Source organism: Ammospiza nelsoni, chromosome 1 (genome assembly GCF_027579445.1).
Source record: "Ammospiza nelsoni isolate bAmmNel1 chromosome 1, bAmmNel1.pri, whole genome shotgun sequence".
In the NCBI taxonomy this organism is placed as follows: domain Eukaryota; kingdom Metazoa; phylum Chordata; class Aves; order Passeriformes; family Passerellidae; genus Ammospiza; species Ammospiza nelsoni.
This window is the reverse complement of record NC_080633.1, coordinates 71657203-71679454: the sequence shown is the minus strand read 5'-3', so window position 1 is coordinate 71679454 and position 22252 is coordinate 71657203. Positions and strand designations below refer to the sequence as shown.

Here is a 22252-nt window from a genome sequence, read left to right as displayed (position 1 = left end):
ATATGAGTTAATAGGGCAGTTGCACATAATCCATTTGAACTGTATGTTCAGCCAGTCAGACCTTCACTGCACATATTATGGGATTTTATGTCTGGTCACAGAACCATGGAGGGACTGAGATTGGCTGTGACCTCTGGAGGTGATCTGGCTTAAGCAAGGCTACCTACAGCTCGTTCCCTAGGACCATGTCCAGATGGCTTTTGGGTGTTTTCAAGGATGTAGACTGCACAGCTTGTCTGGGCAACCTGTGCTCAGTCACCCTGACAATGAAAAAGTGTTTCCAGATGTCCAGAGGGAACCTCCTGTGTTTCAGCTTCTGCCTGTTGCTTCTGTCACTGGTCACTGCTAAAAAGAGCCTGGCTCCATCCTCGTTGCACCTTCCCTTCAGATGTGTGCATACACACACATTTTTATAAGTATAGATCTTTTTCTGCAAAGCCACTCTATATATAGTCTGTTAGGTCCCCGAATGTGTGGTGCCTGTAGTTCTTCCTGCCCAGGTGTAGGATTTTGCACTTTCCCATAGTGAATTTTCTGAGGTTCCTGTCAGCCCATTTCTTCAGCTGAGGTTCTGTGTGGAATAAGCATTATTGTTCTGGAGTATCATTGATTCTATTTAAAAGTTGACATGTCAGCATCTAAGTTGTATGTTGGTTTGGCTAAAAGAGAGATAATTTGGTGGGATTTTGTGGTCCAAGATCTTGAGGCTCATTCTGCTTTAGTCTTGTAGAACAGAACAGCATCTCTCCATCTTAGAACAATTGGATGGTGCCTTTGCATAGTTCAGAGTTTGCAGATTGGAGCATGGTTTAGCAGCAATGTCTGTTGGGCATTTGTCTGCAGTCTTGGTCTTGCATTTGCCTAGCAGCTTGTCTGAGACAGTACTGGATTTTTTTGGTTAGGGGACAATCCGTTGTATCAATGTGGTAAGCATTAAATAGATTTTGAAGCATTGCTGCTCTAGATGTTTGCATTTGTGAGTATTAAATGCATATGCTGGATTTCCATTTTAAAATGACAAGAATGTTCTATCCCTGTATCCAAGCCACACCCCACAGTGATGGGGTGCAGGTACAGTTGCTCAGAGTGTTGAGTAAGCCTTCATCTCTGCTGCTGTAGTCATCAGGAGAGGGTTCAGCAGTACACAAATACTCAGGTGGTTTCACCTGGTTGTTGCTTCTGGAGAGGAAATGTTGAACCTTTATGCTACCACAGCTATGTAGCGATACATCTGTGTATCACAGCTGTGAGGTGATGAGAGCCTGCATGGTTTGTTATAAACAAATCATGGCTTTGGTCTTGTAATTGGCACCACATCTGTTAATGATTATTCTGACATCACTCAATTTTGTTGAAGGTGCAGATGCTGTAGTTGATAGCTTACAATCATGAGTTAGACCTTGATTTTTTCCGAAATGCCTTCTTTCATCTGGCTTTGTTTGTCAGTTCCCACTTTTAGATGAATGAACAAGCTGTGCCAGTTTGCATCTGCACAGCCTGCAAGGCTGAGTAGTGCTGTCCCTCATAGCACATTTACTGTAGTTCTTGCAGAAAAATAATATTTCATATTTGGGCATGTAGAACTAATCAAGCTGTCCAGCTGCTGGAAGTGTGTTTCCCTTGTTAGTGCTCATCAGAGCTGATGAATGAATAGTTCTTTTATGAAAGTGCAGTGCAAGCATCAGAAGACTTATGCGCATCAATTGCTTGCTCGTGATGATTAGTAAGCTATCCAGTAACAGATTTCACTGCATATTGCCAAAGCAATGCCAGCATGACATTGTTTGATCAGTCATCTGCATTGATAGAAGGCAGAGTTTGGACATCTGTCTTGTGTAGGTGAGCTGAGATCTCAGCTCACATGGAATCAGGCAGAGCAACACCCTTCTCAGCAGGATGGCTCACCACTTTAGATATTTGGTGCTTGTGTTACAGACAAGCACCCCTGGACCTTGGGGCATAAATACTTCTGGACTCCTCTTCAGGAGACTGATTGGTAGAGTAGCATGAAATAAGCCTCAGAGGGAAGAGGGGCCCCAGAAAATTGATTGATATTACAGAATCGCTGCTTCTGAGCTCATTAGTGATGCATCCCAGTGAGGAGGAAGTCAGGCAGAAATACTAGGAGGCCTGTGTGGATAAGTAAGTTGCTTCTCGATGAACTCAAACATGAGAAGGAAGGCTATGAAGGGTGGAAGGCAGTGACAGATACCCTGTGAGAAATACAGACAAACTGTTTGAGTAGCCAGGTTAGGAAAGCTAAAACCATGATAGAACTAAATCTAGCCAGGGATGTTAGTGGCAACAACAAAATCTTCTGTAGATACATGGGTGGTAAGAGAAAGACTCAAAGTAAATGGTGTATTTGGCCACTTGGGATATGGAGAAGGCCGAGGTACTCAATAAATTTTTTGCCTCAGTCTTCACCAAGTGCTCCAGCCCACACCATTGAAGTCATGGCAGCAAAGGCAGGATCTGGGAGAATAAGGAACCACCAGCTGTAGGAGAACATGTTGAAGACTATCTGAGGAATGTAAGGGTGCTCAAAACAATGGGACCTGATGAGATGCACCCATGGGTCCTGGAGGAATTGACAGCTGAAGTATCTCAGCATCTATCCATCATATTTCAGAAGTCATGGTAGTCTAGTGAAGTTTCCACTGACTGGAAAAGGGGAAACATAAGCCCCATTTTAAAAAAGGGAGATAAGGAAGACCTAGGGAATTAGAAGTTGGTAAGTCTCACCTCTGCCTGGCAAGATCATGAAACAAATCCTCCTGGAAACCATGCTAAGGCAAATAGAAAATAAGGAGTCATTTGATGGCAAACATGGCTTTGCTGAGAACAAATAATGCCTGATAAAATGGTGGGCTTCTACAACGGGATGGTAATGTTGATAGGAGGAGTGACTGTCATTATCTCCCTAGACTTGTGCAAAGCATTTGGCACTGTCCCACATGATGGCCTTGTCTCTAAACTGGAGAGACATGGATTTGACAGATGGACCAGTCGGTGGATAAGGAAATTGGCTGGATGGTCACACTCAAGGAGTTGTTTTCAAGGGCTCCCTGGTCCAAGCAGAGACCTGTGACAAGTGGAGTTCCTTGGGGTTGGTCCTGGCACTGGTGCTGTTCTACATCTTTGTCAGTGACATGGACAGTGGGATCAAGGGTACCCTTGGTGAGTTTGCCAGTGACAGCGAACAGTGTTTTGCAGTTGTCACACTGGAGGGAAGGATCCACAGGGACCTTGGCAGGGTTGAGAGAAGAATCTCTGTGAACCTCATGAAGTTCAGCTAGGCCAAGTACAAGGTTCTGCTGGTGGATTGGGACAATGATAAGTACAAATACAGGCTTGGCAGAGAATGGATTGAGAGCAGTCTGAGGAGAAGAACTTGAGAGAGTGGTTTGATGAGAAGCTGAATGTGACCTGGCAATGTGTGCTTGCAGGCTAGAAATCCAACCACATTCTAGATATTAGGAAGAAATTCTTTACTGTGAGGGAGGTGAAGCACTGGAAGAGGTTGCCTGGAGAAACTGCGAATGCCTCATCCCAGGAGGTGTTCAAGGCCAGGTTGGATGGGGCTCTGAGCAGCTGTTTCTAGGGGAAGGTGTCCCTGCCGATGGGAGAAGGATTGGAACTAGGTGATCTTTAAGGTCACTTCCAACCCAGAACATTCTGTGATCATACGATACAGTCCTGGGAGGTGTCTCAAGTGATAAGCTTTTTTTAACATAGTACTTGCTTTCAACCATATGAGGATAGATCTGTTTAATACAAAACTCAGGTCTAGGTTGTAAGAGGAGATAATTCTTAGGGTACTCTCTTAGCTTGTTTCACTTTCAAGGAGAAATGTAGTTAATCCTTCAGCCCATCACTGAGATCTGTGTGATTATCAAATTAATTATCTGGCAGCTGATTTGGGGCCACCCACATTTCCTGCTTCACTGTATTTTAATCATTAGCAGCAGCACTGTGAGTTGCAGTGAAGTCTCGCAGTGGCAGAGGCTTATGTGGGAGTTAGCCTTACACTTGTGTGTGTTGTGTGAACATGGATAATATGCTGTATTCACTGACAGGAAAGGATGAGCACAGCTGGTTCTGTATGGCATGCCCTTCCTCAGCAGTGTACCAGGCTTTAAAGGGCTTGTGCTCCTGGTGTGACTGGCACCATGTAACAACATATGATGCCACTCTTAATATTCTTTGGCCCTTCAGACTTTGCAGTCACTTGCCCTAGAGTTGTCTGCTCTGACAGTGGCGCCCGTGTTTCAGTTACTTGTGAGTTTGATGTAGAACTGTCACAGCAGGTAACACCAAAATTGAAGAGTAGTAATGCAGCTTAAGACAGGATCTGGAGCTTTGCAGGCTGTAAGATAAAGCTGTGACTGCTCTGGATTTCCCACTGTCTACCTTCTGTGTTGTGAAAGCCAGCAATCACAGAATAGATATTACTGGTTAACTTTGGACATGAAGAATTCTGCAAATGAATAAATTATAAATTTATTATAGTTATTTTATAATAATTGGTATAATTATTTAAATAAGGTTTGAAACCTTAATGTAATATTTTGCAGTTTAGAGGGGGCATTCAACTGTGGTTGTAGTTTGCCTGTTACAGACTGCTGCCATGGATAGAAAAATAACCATTCTACAATAATTCACTGCAAAAGTATTTGAATGCTGTTACAGAGATGATATATGTGCTTGGTAAGAAGCAATTTTCTAGTATTAGAAGGTGTAGCAGCAGTATTTAATGCTTCTTTGACATGAGCTGAACAGAATACTTTTTTGAAGTAAATTCTATTTCTATAAATCTCCTAAAAACTGCTCACAGTTTATTTGACTTTTAAACTAGCTATTATTTTTTAGAATAGTCTGTAATTTGTTTTCCATTAATCAAAACAAATATCCTGGCTTTGAATGCAAGAGAAGGTCTGACCTCAAATTTGATTGTTTTTAGATCAGGAGTTAACACTTAACCAAACCAAAGTTCTTCCACTTTTTCTGCCCACAGTTGTTATGAAATGTCTGCTGAAACAGTATCGGTGGGTTTTTTGAAGTGTTCTGGAAGTAGTTCTCTCCAGAGCATGCTTGTGTGGTGGCTTGTTTCAGGGGTTATTTTAGTAAACTAAACCTGAAAATGTGCTAAAGCTGTTAAAAATTGCAGTCTCGCCAGTCTCGTTGACATACAGCTGTTTTCCTTTCTTACCCTATATCTGACATTGAGCTCATAATTTATTAGATGTTTGCTGCGATTATTTACTGAGTGACTGCGGACTGGTGTGAGTTTTATCTTGAAGAAACAAAGCAGGCTTTATATTTTAAATCTGATGGCTTTGAAACCTGAAATTACCAATGCTCAGCTCAGAGCACAAACCATACACTGGTTTGATGAATCAGCTGAAACAGCTTTAGACTGCAGTGCACTTGCTAACTGTGCTGCTATGGGTGTCACTGACCAAAGTTAGGTTATCAGCATGCCCAGGGCAGCCTTAATGCCTGGACACTTCCTGGGTCGGCATGTGTTGGATGCACTGTCAGGAGTTGCCACAGTTCGTGCCCGTGTTGTAGATGAAGTAAAGCTGGTTTTGTAAGATGAAGCCAGCTTTAGCTGGTATATCTGTCATATCTGAAGGAGTTTGTTGAAGAATTGGCAGGGAATTCCTATGTCTTTTGCCACCTTTGTGCTTTCTCATTCTGGTCTTTCTGTTGTGACAGTCTTGGGGTCCTCTTCAACAAATACAGCAACTAATCTTGGTTGATGATTTGTCTCATCACATTGCACAAATGTGATAATAACCCAACCAACCACATATATTCTGACACTTACTATGCTTTCTGCATTTAAAAATAAAGAATGCTCTCTGGAGATTTATATTTTTTTCTCTACCCATCTTTTATGAAGGTCTTTCAGTGTTCTTCATCCGTATGAATAAATTTAGTTTTCATGCATACCAGTTCCTAAATGTTTGTGGTGCATTCAGTTTTCCCGAACTTGCTATTTCATCAGCTCATGTGTTATACTACTTGTTACAGATAAAAGTTTTTTACTTAAAAAAGATTAATCCAAACACTTGCTAGTAACTTCCTGTATTTCCTAGTTTTTTGTGCACGTACCTTTGAAAGGCAATGTGTTGTTTCCTTGAACATGGAATTAAATAGCTGCATTTAATGTCACTGTATGTTTCAAAATATTTCTGAGTTTTAACTTGGTTATTCATCAGTTTGTTTGTTTGCTTGCTTCCTTTTGTTTTAGCAAGACCAGGTCATTGAAGAATGTGTAAATTGATACATTAGTGTTTCATCCTAATTTGGAAAAAATTATATAGGCTCTTGTTACCCTAGGGAAACCACTTGTAGTCCATGCTATTCTAATACTTTTTTCTTATTTATCATTGTTAGCCCAGATTATTCTTTATTCCCTTACTTAGCTATCTGTGTTATCTATCTCTTTCTTGTCCACTGTATTACTATGTCTTGGTATATAATTTTGAAGTCTTCCTGTAAATGTGGGGGGAGATGAGCTTTCAGTCTGTCATTTTCTCTGTCAAAGTGAGGGTGTTGGTGGTAACTGCTTGTGTTCTGAATTTTAGCTGGTAAGAGATGCGTGGATTTCATTGATGAGAGATGCATGGACTGCATGTCTTCATAGACTGTCCAAGCAGTTACTCATGATTCCCTACATAGAAAAGGTGGCAGGCTGAAGGTACAGGGCATGAATATAAGTGAGGAGACTATATTTAGAATGTAGTGAGTAGATGACTGACGTGTTAGTAGTTGAAAGAGTTCATGCTAATTGTAAATTATCACTGAAGTTCTGAGCTAATGGTCTTGAATTGTCCAGCTTGAGATACCCTGTTCCTTACCATATTCTGTTTTTAAAATAAGGTCAGTGAAACATTGGAGGCTATAGATGACATTTGATAAACACATAAATAAAGTAAGAACTGAAATGAGCACCTTTTTGCCACTGTCAAGAGCTTTATGGTTTTTGTCGTGTGGAATAACAGATAAAGGGTTTGTGGGTTTTTCTGCAATACCTGCTGAGTAAGAGAGCAAGCTTTGGTAGCAGTCCTTCCACTAAGACGTGTCTTTTTTTTTCTCTTTCTTGATTTAGAACGACTTTTCCCATGGTGACTGCATGTCAAGTAATGAGACCAGTTTGCTAGAACGAACCACAGCGCCTCATGATGGACTCCCGGTGGCTTCCCACAGACCTCAGAGAGAAGGTACGTTGTCTGAGCTTCCTTTTGAGGAAGGCTTCTAAGGGTTTCCTTGAACATTAAACTCTGCTTGGAGTTATAGACATCTTGTATCTTTCTTGCTGTTACAAGAAGCTGCAGTGATTGGTAAGTAAAATAGCTTCTCTGCCACCTACTTGGTCTTTTCTTTGTTATAACAAGTTGTCATTTGTGTTAACTGCTAACTGCTAGTGAATGCCTGCATGAAAATCAGCTGCAAATGGGCTTCCCACTGAAAAAAGGGTCAGGATTTGGGGGAAAACAAGAACATATAATGCAATTGTATTAAGAGTATTTGAATTTTTTAAGCAAAGCTAAACACAAAAATATTGGGAAGCAGTCCATAGATTTTGCTGCTTGATTCAGTTGTATTTGATGACATTAAAAAAAAAAAATTATCAAAGAAAACCCACATTAGCAGGTGTTATAGAAATGGCAGTTTGGAGAAGTGAAAGGCTTAATAGGAGTCACTGTTTTGGCTTGGGAGAATAAGAACAGGCTTCTGAGCATAAACAAAACTCTGATATGCCATTGCCAGCACAATATTTTCTCTTTGAAGAAGTGAGCATTATTGAAAACAGATTTATTCTCACCCTTTATTCTTCAAGAGGATTAGCAAGTTACTTGCCTACTCAAAATTAGTCAACAGATAGTGTGCAGATAGGAAGGAGCCAACAATATGGAAAAACGATTGCTATTCATTTTGCCCTTATAAATGTCCTTTTGTCTCTAGTGTGGAGATTTAACTGCACTTTGAAGACAGGCAATTTGAGAGATTTGATTCCTTGAAAAAAAAATACAAGAGGAAGATAATGGCAGATTACAGACAACAAACCTGTTTCAAATCCTTTTATGGAGTTCAAAGTGTTCGTATTCATGAATTAGAAACATAAAAAGGGGAATTTCTTTAGTAACACTCAAATTGAGTAACAGAAGCACAAAAAATTTGAATAACTTAATCTAGCAAAGAGCTTAAATATTTTTCCGCATTTGTATTATCATAGTGAGAAACCGCAGTGAAGGATAAGAGTACCTTTGTGATATTTGCTACACTGTTATGTGGTAGAGATTCCCTACTGCAGAAATCTCCTTACTGGTTAGAAATACCACTGATAGTAAAACTCAGGTTTTATTCTCAGCTGTGATGAATATGAATTTTTAAAATCTTGACTTAGAATGGAAGCAGTGTCATGTATACATGCTTTACTTCATCATCCTAGATGCATGTGCTGTGTCCAGAATAGAGGTAGAGATGTGACACGCCTCATTGGCTTGTGTATTCAGACTTTTCTTCCAGCCATTTAGAATATTTAAAATGTCTTTATGGAGACAGAATTATAAAGGAGTCTGTTGAAACTGTAGAACTAAAGCTGTGCAGCAACAACAGTGTAATTACCTGTTGTATCATGCATTAAATGAAGCATGCAGCAGAAAGAAGTTATGGAAGTTGAAGGTACTGCATTGTGTAATAAATTTTTTTATACCTGAGGACAAATTTTTAGCATTAAGAACTGTCAATAGTTTAAAATAAGCAGTCTCATTAGGGAAAAAAGCTTGTCTGTGAATGTTAATGGTCTTAGTTTCCTAATTGTGTATGCTAAATATATGCATGTAGTGGAATGCAATTTAAACCACTATTCTCAGTTCCAGTCATGGGAATCAACTTCTTAATTAACTTATGAATATGAATTCCGATATCAATTTGAATGTTAGCCATTAAGAAATTTTACTGCAACAAAACTTTTGTTGTGCCATGTTCCTCCTTCTAACAGCACTTTAATCTATACCAGACAGGTAAAAATTAAGATGACTAAACATTAATCTTTCCATGAAATATTGTTATTGTCTGGCATCCTTAGCTCATCTCAGATTTCTTTCCTTTGTAATAATCTTCATTAACTGGTAAAAATGAAGTGCTTGTCTGTCTTCCTAACTCCCAGCTAGAGGATTACAACCATTGTATAGCAGCACATTCAGTATTTATCTCTCTACTAAGAAAATTGGAAGCTGTAGTACTATCACTAGACTTATTTGCTGGCTTATTGTTCCTTTATGGAAATTGCCAATGCTTAATTCTCTTAAAAATGGCTTGTTTGATGGGGATGAGACTTGATTTGTAACTGTAACAAAATTAATTTTAAACTGTTTACATTCTATTAGATGATAATTAGTTAATATCTGTTAATAAATTTTGCAACATGAAATTACAGGAGGTTTAATTTTTTTTTTTTTTTTAGGAAAAGACACTGTTGTTATGAGTAGTTCCCAATATATCCCATGTAAACATGCATTTAAAAATTGAAAGGAAAACATTAACTGTTAACACCACCCACCTCCCTCCAAAAAAAAGTAGCTTCTAAAGCATTGAAAGGAAGCATTGATGATGTAGGGCAGGTCGAGCTGCTTTTAAATAATTTTTTTCTTTACACGTAAAGATGTGTTCAGGCTTGCACTGGAATAAAATTCTCTTGAATACTTAGGCCAGCATAGGAGCAAAACTGGAAAGCCCATCTTGGCTATATAAGGGTTTTTATATGGAGCATTACCTGAGCAATGCTGTGTGCCCTCAAGAAAGTCTCCAGGCCCTGAAAGCCATATGGTGCTGCAGTTTGCCAGGTCACAGCCAGAACTCCCTGTTGTTGTGTACAGTAGGCTCTGGGGAAGTAATGTGAAATTAGCCAGTACTTACAGTACCTTTGTTCCCTCTGGGTTCAATTCAATGACACTCTTTGCAGTACAACTGTCAAAGCTTTCTGCTTCTTCTTTGTTTTCTGTTTGCTGACACTCATTTCTGTCTCCTTCAGGCCTTCCCTAACTAATTCTTTTCACCTAAGTACCCTCAGAAATGTGGGTATTTGGCCTTAGTTTGCCCTCATGTACTATTGTGAGGCTCCTCATGCCTAGGTGTAGAAGGTACTGGCTGGTTTTTATCAGCACTTGTTACTTCTTGAAGTAAAGATACCATTTGACTTCCTTTTAGTGTCTTTTCACTTAGAGTGGTTATATTGTTGTAATTATGTGACATTTGGTGTAAATAAGCTCTTGGGAAATGCATAGATTCTCATGATGTGTGCCAAAGAGATTGTCATTAGGCCAGAGAAATACTTAGAGCAAGGTTCTACCTGCTCCCAGCAGTTTGTTGCAATACAGCAGCTCATAAGGAAGAGTTGCACTGTGTGCATCAGGATTTAGCCTACAGGCATGCTCAGAGAGCCTGGGAAAGTAAGGAATGGTTTGCAAACTGACAGTTTTGGAGTGCACAATAAGGTGTTTTTCTTTCAGCTGTACACATTGAGAAGATAACCCTGAAAGACGTATCAAGAAAAAGGGCTGACAAACATTTGGAGTACACATTCAAAGTAAGCAAATAATCTCTAGGATGTTAAAATTATTGTCTGTGTGCAGATACATACAGCTTGTTTCAAAAACCTTCACAGGAGGCAATTTTGAGATTCTTTGAATTATCTTGTGATTCTTTTGAATTCTGTGTACAAATCAGGTGTTTTACGTAACTGTGGGCATAAAGTGTGAGGGCATAAGGTGGGAAAGTGTAAAACATCAGCCATAGCTAGGTGTGTGACATCAGTTCAGGAAACTTGGCTTTTTCTAACTCATAAGAATTCTGAAACTAGAAGTTTTAGAGTGCTCAAGTGGCACAGGAGCGCAGGTGTGACTGCAGATTGCTTAGAGTCATATGGTCATCTTGGGTCTTGTTTCTTGCTGTTTACCATATGAAGGTGGAGCCTGTGCTTTTTGAGAAAACTGGAGATTGGTGCCTTTGTTTTGGACTTTGTCTCTCAAGGGAAAACCAAACAAGCTGGAAAACAGCCAAAAACTGAACAGCCTATCTAGTGTAGTCTTCATCTATGATAGTAGCCAAGGGCAGCATGTATTAAATGATAGTTACTAAGGCTGGTGATGGTGATGCTCTAGTTGAATCAAAGTAGTAAATTTTCTTAGCAAGGACTGACTAACACTATGAGTCATTGTGCCAATAGATGTGAATCTGGTACTATACCAGATTTGAAGTTAAAGTTAAATGTTCTCCTTTTTCACCCAAAAAAAAATGGTTCACATCAAACATTCTAACTGATCATTTGACATGGGGGATGTTTTTAAAGAAGCAAACTTAAAAAAAAGCCATTTTGAGCTGAAAGTTGGTGTGTTGATCGCAGAATTTGGTGTTGTATTCTGTGATGTTGTATTCTCTAAATAGATGCACTCCTCTTTTGTTGAGGACAGTAATATGTGGAAGGTAGCCTTCAAAGTCTTTAAGGTTAACCTGGCCAAATATTTCAACCACATCATAGATTTTTTTTTTCCGAATAGTCTGTGAAGTGAGTATGAAGTAAACTACAGTAGGAGATGGGGAAAGTTTGTACAGAATGTCTATAGGGATTATAAAAATTTAAAATAAAAAAACTATTTTAAAGATTTAGCATGTAGACAGATTTTACAGTGGTTTTGAATTTCTTTGTTAAAGGGGGAATGTGGAGATATTCTGGCGATTATTTCAGTAATCTTGAAACTCCACCTCAGTTCTTTTAGGAAAGAGTTTCCTTTCCTCATCTGTGCAGGTATATTCTGTGCTTTTCACTGTAGATAATTTTGTACTTGCCCAGACACTGCTGTTTTTTAAGGTTGTAACAGCAATTGCAGTCATGGCTTCCCAGCTGAGGACACTGAGGGTAGTTGGCATTTTTGGGGACTAAGTTGAAGGCAGTTGGTGGGTGACATTACTCTATCAACTCCTGAGAGTAAATGAATGTTTGTAATTGTTGTGTCCACTCCTGTTACCCTGAATGTTCCCATGTAACTAATTGGAATCTTTGGCCCAGAAGTGGGCTTAAAGCCAGGCAGCACTCATCTAACCAAGCTTACTTATTTTTTACTCAAAACATGCATGTGAAGGTGCTGTTTTACTACTTGCATGTCGTGTCAAAACAATAAGCCAGAATCATCAAAACATATGCCAGAATATTGTCTGATTCTTGAGTGCCTTCTTCAGTAACTTGCAGTACTTTTTATGGCTTGTAGCCTAAAATAACTTCTATATGATTGTGTAAGATTTGAGTCTAAGGCAGATAAAATTATTTTATAGGTAATATAAACAGATTTTTTGTTTCATTTTGACTTCTGGTAATGACAGTGAGTGCTCAATGCAATATATCTGACCTACAGTCATTTTCTCTGGTACCTATTTTTTTGTGGTTAATTATTTCTGTTTGATACAACTCCCATAATTACAGAGCCTTCTGCCTGGCTTCTTTTTGAGTCAGTAATCTTCAGGGACTTCATTGTATTTCCTTGAATTTGCCCATGCTCTCTTTAGCCACAAATAACATGAAGGTGATCCTAAAATACACACTCAAAATTAGTATGTCTTTGAAAAAGTACAGCCTTATCCCCGTTTTGCCTGGTGTTTGCTTAACTGCGAGTGTTAATTCTGAGACTGCCAAATTTATGAAATTGTTCTCATAAGCTAATTGCTATGAAACTGGGAGAAAGGCACTTTCCTCATTCTTTTTTCCTTCATTCTAGGTAACCTGGTCTGATTTTTCTGTAACATGTGTAACAAAAACACATCAGGAGCTTCAGGAATTCCTGCTAAGAGTATGTATTCAAATATGAAAGTAGTGTTTATACATCAGGATTATAACTTCAGAAGTAGTCTAGGAGAGCTATGATTTCTGAGGTGTAATTATAGAAACAAAAGCATGCCAGCAGATTTTTGTACTTCACAATTGTATTAACCATTTAATTATATATATTGGAGTTAAGGATCTTGACAGAAGAAGCAGCCCTGGAGAATGTTTGGGGAGTTTCCCAGGAGGTGATTGTTTGTCTCATCTGAAATGGCACTTAAAGTTTTAATTGAACTACCATAAAACTACCAGATGAGGTTTTAATATTCCCCACAGACCTCATGTATAGGTACAACCACTGGTTGTTTGCTTGTGTTCCTGCTAGAAGGACCTTAAAGAGTATAATTTGTTACGTTTAATTAGTGGGACACAGCCATAAGCATAATAGTTTTTAATTTAGCTGTTGTATTCTTCAGTAGCACAAAGGCTGGCCTGTTCATCATCACAAGAAGTTCAACTTGAGGAGAATCTAGCAACTATATGTGTGTGTGTGTGTATCCATGTTTAAAAAAGCCGAAAGTTCTCTCAGTTGTTTTCCCCTCTGCTCTGATCAGAGAATACATTTCTGTGCATAGGCCATGTGCAGACCCCATCAGTGTGATGACCTCAAACTGTGTGTTCATTGTCAGTGTCTGATGTTTTGGGTTCCACCTATTCTGGGAAATTATTCTATATTTAAACTCTTCCCTACTCAGGGCAGTAATGAGGGATCTGTTTTGGACATGTTTTGATGGTATCTGGGGTTCTTAACTGCAGTGTTAATTGCAAGTGGAAAGCCAGTCACTGTACAAAGGTCATTGTCTTGTTCACTGTTTTAAATTATCAACATTGTTTTCTGCTATTCTAGAAATTAAGCAGTGAATATTAATCTAGTTGAATATCTGGTTCTAAGAGTTCCCAGAGCTTGGTTTTGGGGACTTTAAATTATGGATGGCATGTCTGATTGCAAGTGGGTTATTCCACAGCTTAGGGTACATGCATCTGCACCTGAAGAGAGCCCTAAAAACAGCGATTCCTACAGGGTCCTGTGCGGCTCTTGGATGAACATTCACATGCATGCCCCCGTTCTCCCACATGTGTAAGACAAACATCAGTGTCTGAAATGGACCTCCTAGAACCTACTTGCTTCCTGGAGGAGCCAGGAAAACAGACATGGTCCAGTGTGTTGAAGAGTTGTGCTGTTTGGCTGATATAGGATGTTCCACGTGCTGGCTTGCATGTTCCAGCAGTGTCTAGGACATGGCAGAACAAGAAAAAGACAACCACAGGTTGCTATGAGCTTCCTGAGGTCTTCTGTGGAAAATGTGCACAGCTGAAAAGTATATTTGGTTTGATAGCTGTAGGTATAGAAGTAAGAGAACATTGTTAAGTAAAGCAGGACAGAACTTATTTGCATTAAAAAGCATAAAGCACAAACATCCACTTCATATGCCCTTATGTTTTGGCTTTTTGTTGTTCTTGTTCCAATCTACATGGCATTGTTAAGCAGTATACTCAGGTTCCTGGGGACAGAAAAGAATGGTCAAAATACTTGATGGAAAATTCCAATGCTTCATATGATAGAAATAAGATAATGGTAAAAATTGTTTCAGAATAGAGGCATTGTTGGGAAAACTAAGGTAGTAAAAGGCATAACTTGGATGTTTAAATTAAAGGCTGGCTTCTCTTAGGTGATAAGCCAAAAAGTTTTTTGCAAGTAGGAAATTACCCACATATGTGGAAGGACTAATAAGCTTGTAAGTAAGTAACAAGGCTGTCCCATTACCTTAAGCACCTAATTTTGGGTTGGTATAACTGAATCTTTAACTACAGAAGGAATTGCATTCCTTTTAGTGGAAGTTTTAAAAGCAAGAAGGTAACTGTTTCCAGAGACAAATCTACATACAAAATACTAGGATAGGAGATTTGATCATTCCTACACTTCTGCAGCAACTTCCTGATACCTTTTGGCTAGCACTGACTAATTCTTCAGTAAGAGTTCCTCAGTAATGCATATTAAAGCCAAAGGGTCTGTTAAGAACCGCTGCTTTCAGCCCTTTGTGGTTTTAGATATAAGACATTTCAGGTGTTGCAGTACTGTACTAACATAATACTAACAGCACCTGTCTGTCTGGATTCCAGGAGTTCCTCTTATGTATTTTACCAAGCAATTATCTGCATCAGACACAGCATCCCTCTGTTAGTACCACTTGATTCAGTGAAAGAATTACTGAGTGCTGGGCTGCTGTTCCAGTAGCTGGATGCAGTATCCAGCTGGCACTCTGGGTCAGGTGTATTCCAGATATACAAAATGAAGATGCTGCTTTAGTGTAAATTGCTGAGTGCTGTTGATCATAATTGGTGGCAGATGTTTTAACCACATTAGCAATAGCTTTGAACTTCAATTTAAAAAAAGCCTTTTTCAGTAGCAGTTTACTCTTAATTGCACCATATTAAAATATTTTTTAAAATGTAGATTTACAAGTTTGATCAGCTTTGATGTACATAAGTACAACATTGAAAGTTCTAAAGGTGAAAAAACTTTGTTCTGGGGAATAGTCTTCATTTAAAATAGATGTGCTCTTAAGTAGCAAGCATTTTGCCTTCTCATCTAGAACATCAGAAGACCTCACTTTGTAGTATTGGCATTGGAAAGTTATAATGAATTTTGATAAGGTGTTTCAGTGTTTATAGCAACTGGGGAGGGACTTGCTAGTGATTAATCTCAGTGTTGCCTGCTGAAGTCTAGTGTATTAAAGTCTAGTGTTTAGTCTAGCTAAGTGATGATAGTGAGTACAGTGCATTCAGTCACACCTGTTTTGTTTTTTTTTTTGTGTTTTCAGAACTAATTTCTATATGTGAAAGATTTAAAGAAATAAATTGTAAAAAAGGCTATAAACTATCCTGAAAAGACCATAGTATTTGGTAGTAATTCCTTCAAATACAGCTTTAAACAATTTTATGCCTGGATTTTCTGTGAGGATTTACAGCAAAGTGTTTCTCTTGCAAAACTAGATGATGTTGATTTGTTGTACCTTTGGTTTGTAAAACACATCACTCAAACTGAAACAATTGAGTTTCTTGTTGATACCAAAAGGTATAAAGACTCATAGTGAACAAATGCAGTCTTTAAAATGTCAATTACTCATTTTTCACATTAACCTTTTTCTCAGCTCCCAAAGGAACTATCTTCTGAAGCATTTGACAAGGCTATTTTAAGAGCACTAAATCAGGGTTTTCAGAAGAGGGAAGAACGAAGGCATGCTGATCTTGAGCCCATAATCAGGTAAATGTTTTAGCAAATAGCCTGAAACGCAACACCAGAAAAGTGATTGAAGTCAAGCTAGAAGACTTCTATGGACAGTGGAAATTCTGCTACCTAAACCAAATTTGCAAAGAAAATGGGAAGGCAGTGATGAAATAGATACTCTTGACTCTTAGATTTTCTTTAAATTAAGACTTTTAGTAAACTTCATAGAATTACTTCTTTGGAAGTAATTGCACAATTATGAAAATAATTGTCCTAAGCAGCATTATATAGTAATGATTAGCATTTGTGGAAGTATACTACCTCCTTTACAAGGGTATATTTAGAAATACTAGAAACAGTAACTCAGAGCACATATGTTCTACTTTTTATGACAGGGTAGAGTGAGAGACAGAACGGAAATTAAAAGGTATAAACTGTAATAATGAAGTGTGTATATAAAATTAAAAGTAGCTCGTGTATTTATAAGAAAATGGCCCATATCTCATGACCTGCTCTTTAGTGATGAGAGAGCTTGGTGGTCAATTTCTATAACTCAGAACAGTAATATGAATTTGGGTTTACCTACTTGGTTTTGGTTTTGTTTTTTTTTCCTGGTTTGGTACAGATACCTTGTTATCTTTGTCCTTTTCAGTCAGGATTGTTCAACCTTGTTGAAAACAAATTATTCATCATGTTAGGCAGTGTCTCTTGAGTTGGGGTAGTTGAGGAATCAGGCACTGCTTTCCAAACTCCTACTCATAATGTTCTGTTAGTTCTAGCATTTTGTCCTAGTATTTTAGTTAAAGAAGATTTGTAGCCACTCTGAGCCCCAACTACCCCCTTGCCAATTTTTTAATAAATCTTAGTCTGTAATATTTATCTGTCTTTATTGGCTTGATTGTCAAGCCAAAAATTAATCTCTGTGAACAGTTTTGGCTGATAAACATAGTGGTTTTAAATCAATAAACCTGTTAAACAGAGGTTGTAATACAGAAAGATTATGAAGCCTCACTGCAAAGTAATTACAAACCCAAGAGACTCACTTGGAAGATAACCTTTGAACATACAGAACTGTGATAGAGTAAGCAACTGTAATTACAATTTGCAGGTTGTGTTGTGACTATACAGGAATGCTACATGAATAATCTCAAGCGAATAGCATTACTGTATTCAAATTCCTTTTTCTTTCAGTATCAGTTTTAACATAAATATATACTTATTTGGGGGTTTCAATATGTGCCCATTTGCCAAAAATTGCTCTCCCCTGCCCCTCCTCCCAAGAAATAGAGCTGGGTAGTGCCTCTTGGCAAGTAATATCTGAAACCTTTGTGTGTGGGCAATGAAAACCATTAATTGTTGTCCTATTTTCTTATTTGAAGCTAATAAAATTTGTCATTGACATCTTGGTAACTGACTCAGACCAGTACAGAGCAATGTTGAGCATCCTGCCCTTTGCTCTTGGAGATAATTGCAAAATTCAAATACCTACCTTACAGGTGAACTCAACTTTGTATTTACCCTTCAAATGTATTTAAGAAACAGGTGCATTGTTTTGGGAAAATAAATGTGTTCTCAGTTAAAAAAAAAAAAAAAAAACAGTTAAAATACAGAGTCCAGTGCTTTTGGACTCAATCCAAACTCCTCTTTAATAAAATGTTACAAGCAGCTAAAATGTTTGAATTAGGATGACTCAAAAGCACCTATCTTTTTAAATTCAAAAAAATCATCATGCCAATTGCTTATATTGTCTGTACTCCAAGCTTACACTAGCACTTAACAGCTCAGCTCAAAAGTAGCTTTTAGCATTGTTGAACGTGCAATTTGAAGGGTTTGGACTTCTTAAGAACTGCCTATTTTGCTTTTAAATGGTACTGTAGTACATTTTTGTGTTTTTCCTATGATTCTGTTACTTAGTTTAATAAACTCTCACTTAAATTTCAGGCAGCTATTTTCAAATACATCACAAGCTTTTCTGCAGAATCAGAGAGTATACAACTTCTTCCAATCAATTTCATCAGAATCTTTGCACACTCACAGTAAGAAATATCCTAATACTGTTTTATATTATGAAAAGTCTATAAAAAGCTAGTCTTGCTGCTGTGCCTAAGTACAGTTTTACAATTTTTTGTTTGTGTGTTATATTCCACTGGTTGTGTTTGAACTCCTGGTAAATGAATAGTTTCTTGAGCAGATACTCATACTTTTGACAGTGGGAACATGCTATGTAGCATCAGCTTGTGTTCTTTTTGTTCTTTCTTTCATTCTTTCTTTCATTCTTCTCTGTACCGTCATGCTCTTCAAGTAGGCTGTTATGAATTGAATATGTTTGAGTATGAGTATGTTTGACATTTCTTCATTTCACAAAATTTAAATTTTGGAACAAAAAGTTTGAACTGACTCAAAAAATCACATCTGCTTTTTGTTTGTTTTTTTTTTTTTTTTTTTGTAGATAAGCATCTCTCTTGATATTTAAACTGAGATTTGTTTTGAGTACATAAATGATGGGATGTCCCTAATTTCAGAACATACAGAATTGTGTACCATCATTTATATTGCAGAGATTTCTTTGGTGGCCCTCTTAACCTACTTGTGTATTACAGTTTGTGTAACCAAAGCTTGACTTCCCTGTATGAATGTCTTAGGATGATGTGATCTTTATTTCCATTTAATCTTTCCTTATTTCAGTTCATGTTACACACATGACAGTTGAGGCACTCACTGGGAGGCCACTACCTCAGAAGTTACAAAAGATCTTAGTAGGAAATTGAATAGATTGGAGATTCCAAATAGACAGCTCATATTTGTTTGGGAAAAACTAGAGGAATGACAGCTGACTTCAGTTTGAAATGATGTGTGTGATCTGTGAGGGATGTATTCTTTCCATGATGAGATAGAAGCGCTGTGGTTAGGGTAGAAGCTGTAGGTTGCTTTGTAACATTTTTTAGTAGCACTTAGTACATTCTTACATGGCAATTTTGTGGAAATGTTAAACTAATTACAAGGTAATTGTGGAACTGGCTAGAATTTACTGCTGTAAGAATTGACACCTCTGTTGCACTGAAAGGCTGCAAGGGGAGGAAGGCGTTTCCAAAGTCCAGAAAGATTCATATTAATGATGGGCACGCTGGACAGGGTGTGCATATTTTGGACTGTAGACTTCATCTGGTTTGGAAGTACTTGCAGATGCATTGTTGTACATGGTAGTAGTTTGAAATGGTTTCAGAAAAGAACCAGTGCCAAGTTCCATCAAGACAGGGCAGAAATGATCTTCAGGGTAGGTAGACCAGAAGGAGAACAGACAAATGTCAATTCCGTCAGAAGTCTTATGGATTACAAAGTGATCTTAAATGTGAGACAATTTTTATAGTAATAAATAATTCAGCACATGAAAGTTCATGAGGATTTGTTAGATGTAGAATATATGACAGACAGGATGAGGAACTTAATTGTTTAGCAGAGTGGAGGAAAGACTCAAATGGAAAATTATTTAAGTCATCAAATACCAGAGTCCTAATGTAAAAGGGATGATCTGTTCTCTCTGATGGATCAGACAGAAAGCACTAGGCTTAACTTCTTATGAGGAAGATTAGGACCAGGGGCAGGCAAGAACCTTGTGATTGCCAGACAAGTCCAGAGTAGTGAGGCAGGTCTGAGGTCAAGGCAGAAAAACAAGTCAGTAGGTCAGGGTTAAGAACAGGATCAGCAAGATTCATGTGCAGGCACAGGTGTGCCAGCAGTGCACCCTAGGCAAGAGCCTGAGCTCAAATGCAGCTCCTGAGCCAAAGGATGGAGGCCCTGGCTGAGGCATCTTTCAGTTCTTTTCCCAGCAGTCACACCCCAGATTGCAACACTGCGGTGTACCGGATTGGATTTTCACTGTGGGCAGGTGAATGAAGCCCTTGGGAGAGCAGGGAAGAGTTGCAAAGCCCATTGGCATGATTCAGGCCCTGACATTGAGTTAGATATTAAGAAAACATTTGATGAGGAGAATTACTGTGTTAGCAGTAATTAGCATTAGGTGTTTTTCTTTTGAGAAGGGGAAGTGGATGGCTTGTCCATGGTAGCTCACAGTCATATTTCCTGTGGTGCAGGCTATACTAAGACAAAAGTGCTCACCCCACCTGTTGCCAAAATTGCCCCAGTTAAGTGGCCCTTGAGGTTTTTTTTTTTTTTTTATTGTTGGTTTCTGTGTTTTTCTGTGTTTTCCTGTTTAGGATTCCTGTAATCCTGCACCTTGTTACTGCAAGTTAGTCATAGTTGCGCGTTTTGCATGTGCTGACAGTGTTGGGAAAGGAAGCATATATTTAAGAAAAAAATCTCATCTAGTTCTCAAATAAAACATGCAGAATTAATTGACAGACAAAGCATTTGTGGCTTAAATTGGCCTTCAGTTGCTATACAGAGTGAGCGATAAAAATATCTTTTCACAGAAATACAAAGTTATTTAGCAAAACCTATGTGGAAGTAAATTCTGTGTTTGTGAAAAGTCTTCATACCTTAAATAATAGTGGCTTTCTCACACTGAATATTCAGTAAGCTTATTAAGCTGCTATGGTTCCATTAAGGAGGAAATCAATTAGCTCCCTCTTGATTCATAAACTCAGTTGTTTAGACAATTTTTCAGGTTGGAGTAGACTTTTGATTCCAACATGATCTCTGGGGATGTAGTATCTTCAATGCAGATGCTATTCAGAAAGATCTTATCAATGTTTCAACCTCCTAAGCAGCAGCTTTCAGATGCTTTTACCTGCACTAACTTGAAACTTTTTGAGAGAGGAAGAGTGAACTCTTAGATTATTAAAGAAATTAAGTCCTTTCTCGGAGCATGAAAGTGATGTTTTTGCAATAAAACTGTTAATATTATTCTTATTTATTTTTCATCCTGTCCGGCATAAAAAGGCAAAAATGGTGTGTGAAGACTGTGCTAAGGGCACTAGAAGACTTTATCGCAAATTAGGTTGCTTTTGGCAGATGAATGATTTGACAGTGGAGGAGTGTAATTTGTTGCAGAAGAATGCTAGTAACTATCATTGCTCTCCTCCCATTTCCTGTTGTAACACAGAAAGATTATAAAGAAAAATCTGAAGTGCAGCATAGTAGGAATATCTCTAATAATTATCACAATCACAACCTTTTGAAATTGTACCCCATAGCATTACAATTATTTTTGACACTATTTTCTTCATAGCATTACAATTATTTTCGACACTATTTTCTTCAAAATAAAAGTATCTCTTAAGAGCCTTTACTATTGGAGATGGCCTGCTTTGACAAAGGCAATATTTAAATTGCTGCCACATGCCAACCAGTTAGTTCAGTCTTCCATTTCCCTAGCTTCCAGTTTAGTGCAAACATTCAGGAACTGTCCAATTGTTCAAGATCTATAAAGTTACTACGTGAACTTTATTCTCTGCAGGTAACTTACAACCCTCTTTGAAGACGGTTAAGACAGCAGAACACTTCAAGGAGGACAGTTCAGAAGCTTCAAGTCAGGAGGAAGGTAGTTGTGTACTCAAAGGTGGTTCTTGGAGATATTTTGCCACAATCAGTTCTGAAAATCATACACTTCACTGATTTCTCCATTGGTATAAAGTGGTACAAAAATTGAATTAAATCTGCTATGCAAATGAAGAATTTTCATGTACTTTCAGCAGTTTCCTTAAGAGGTTGTTCTATAACTCAAGAAGTGGCAGCATTCATAGACTGCTCAAAGGTAGAAGTTCACAGCTGTGTTGAACAACCAGGAATATATACCTCACAATTTACATGAGCCAAGATTATTTATAGACTTTCATGTCTTTACCTATTTATTCTTCAGTTACAGAGTTCAGAGTTAAGTGCGGTATTTCAAGACTGTTTTACATTAAATATGATAAATTTGTCTGGCTTCTAATTTTACACAGAAAGGAAGTTCAAGTTTTCCTTTTCTTGTTCTTAACCTGTGTTGCTTTGATACTCTGGACGGTTACTGAGGTTGGGACTGTAGTGAATATTGATTACAGTCTGAAAGCTTGTGTTTTTCAAATGCCTCAAAAACAGTTCACACATGGAAGCAGCAGCCTGGTGACTGGTCAGTAATTTCATTCTGAAAGGAACAGCAAGCCAGTTTTGCATTGTTTTTAGCAGGAAACAAG

The 22252-nt window shown here is 38.2% G+C and overlaps 1 protein-coding gene across 2 annotated transcripts in view; it reads left to right on the top strand.

Moving 5' to 3' along the window:
- The window catches only part of ZCCHC2 (zinc finger CCHC-type containing 2), a 44147-nt gene that overhangs the window by 7127 nt on the left and 14768 nt on the right, over nucleotides 1-22252 (top strand). For both annotated transcript variants that reach the window (XM_059471712.1, XM_059471704.1), the window contains exons 2-7: nucleotides 7121-7232; nucleotides 10527-10603; nucleotides 12786-12857; nucleotides 16042-16154; nucleotides 18060-18154; nucleotides 21535-21618. In XM_059471712.1, coding sequence (XP_059327695.1) covers nucleotides 7121-7232; nucleotides 10527-10603; nucleotides 12786-12857; nucleotides 16042-16154; nucleotides 18060-18154; nucleotides 21535-21618 — 553 coding nt within the window. The remainder of the gene's footprint in view (nucleotides 1-7120; nucleotides 7233-10526; nucleotides 10604-12785; nucleotides 12858-16041; nucleotides 16155-18059; nucleotides 18155-21534; nucleotides 21619-22252) is intronic.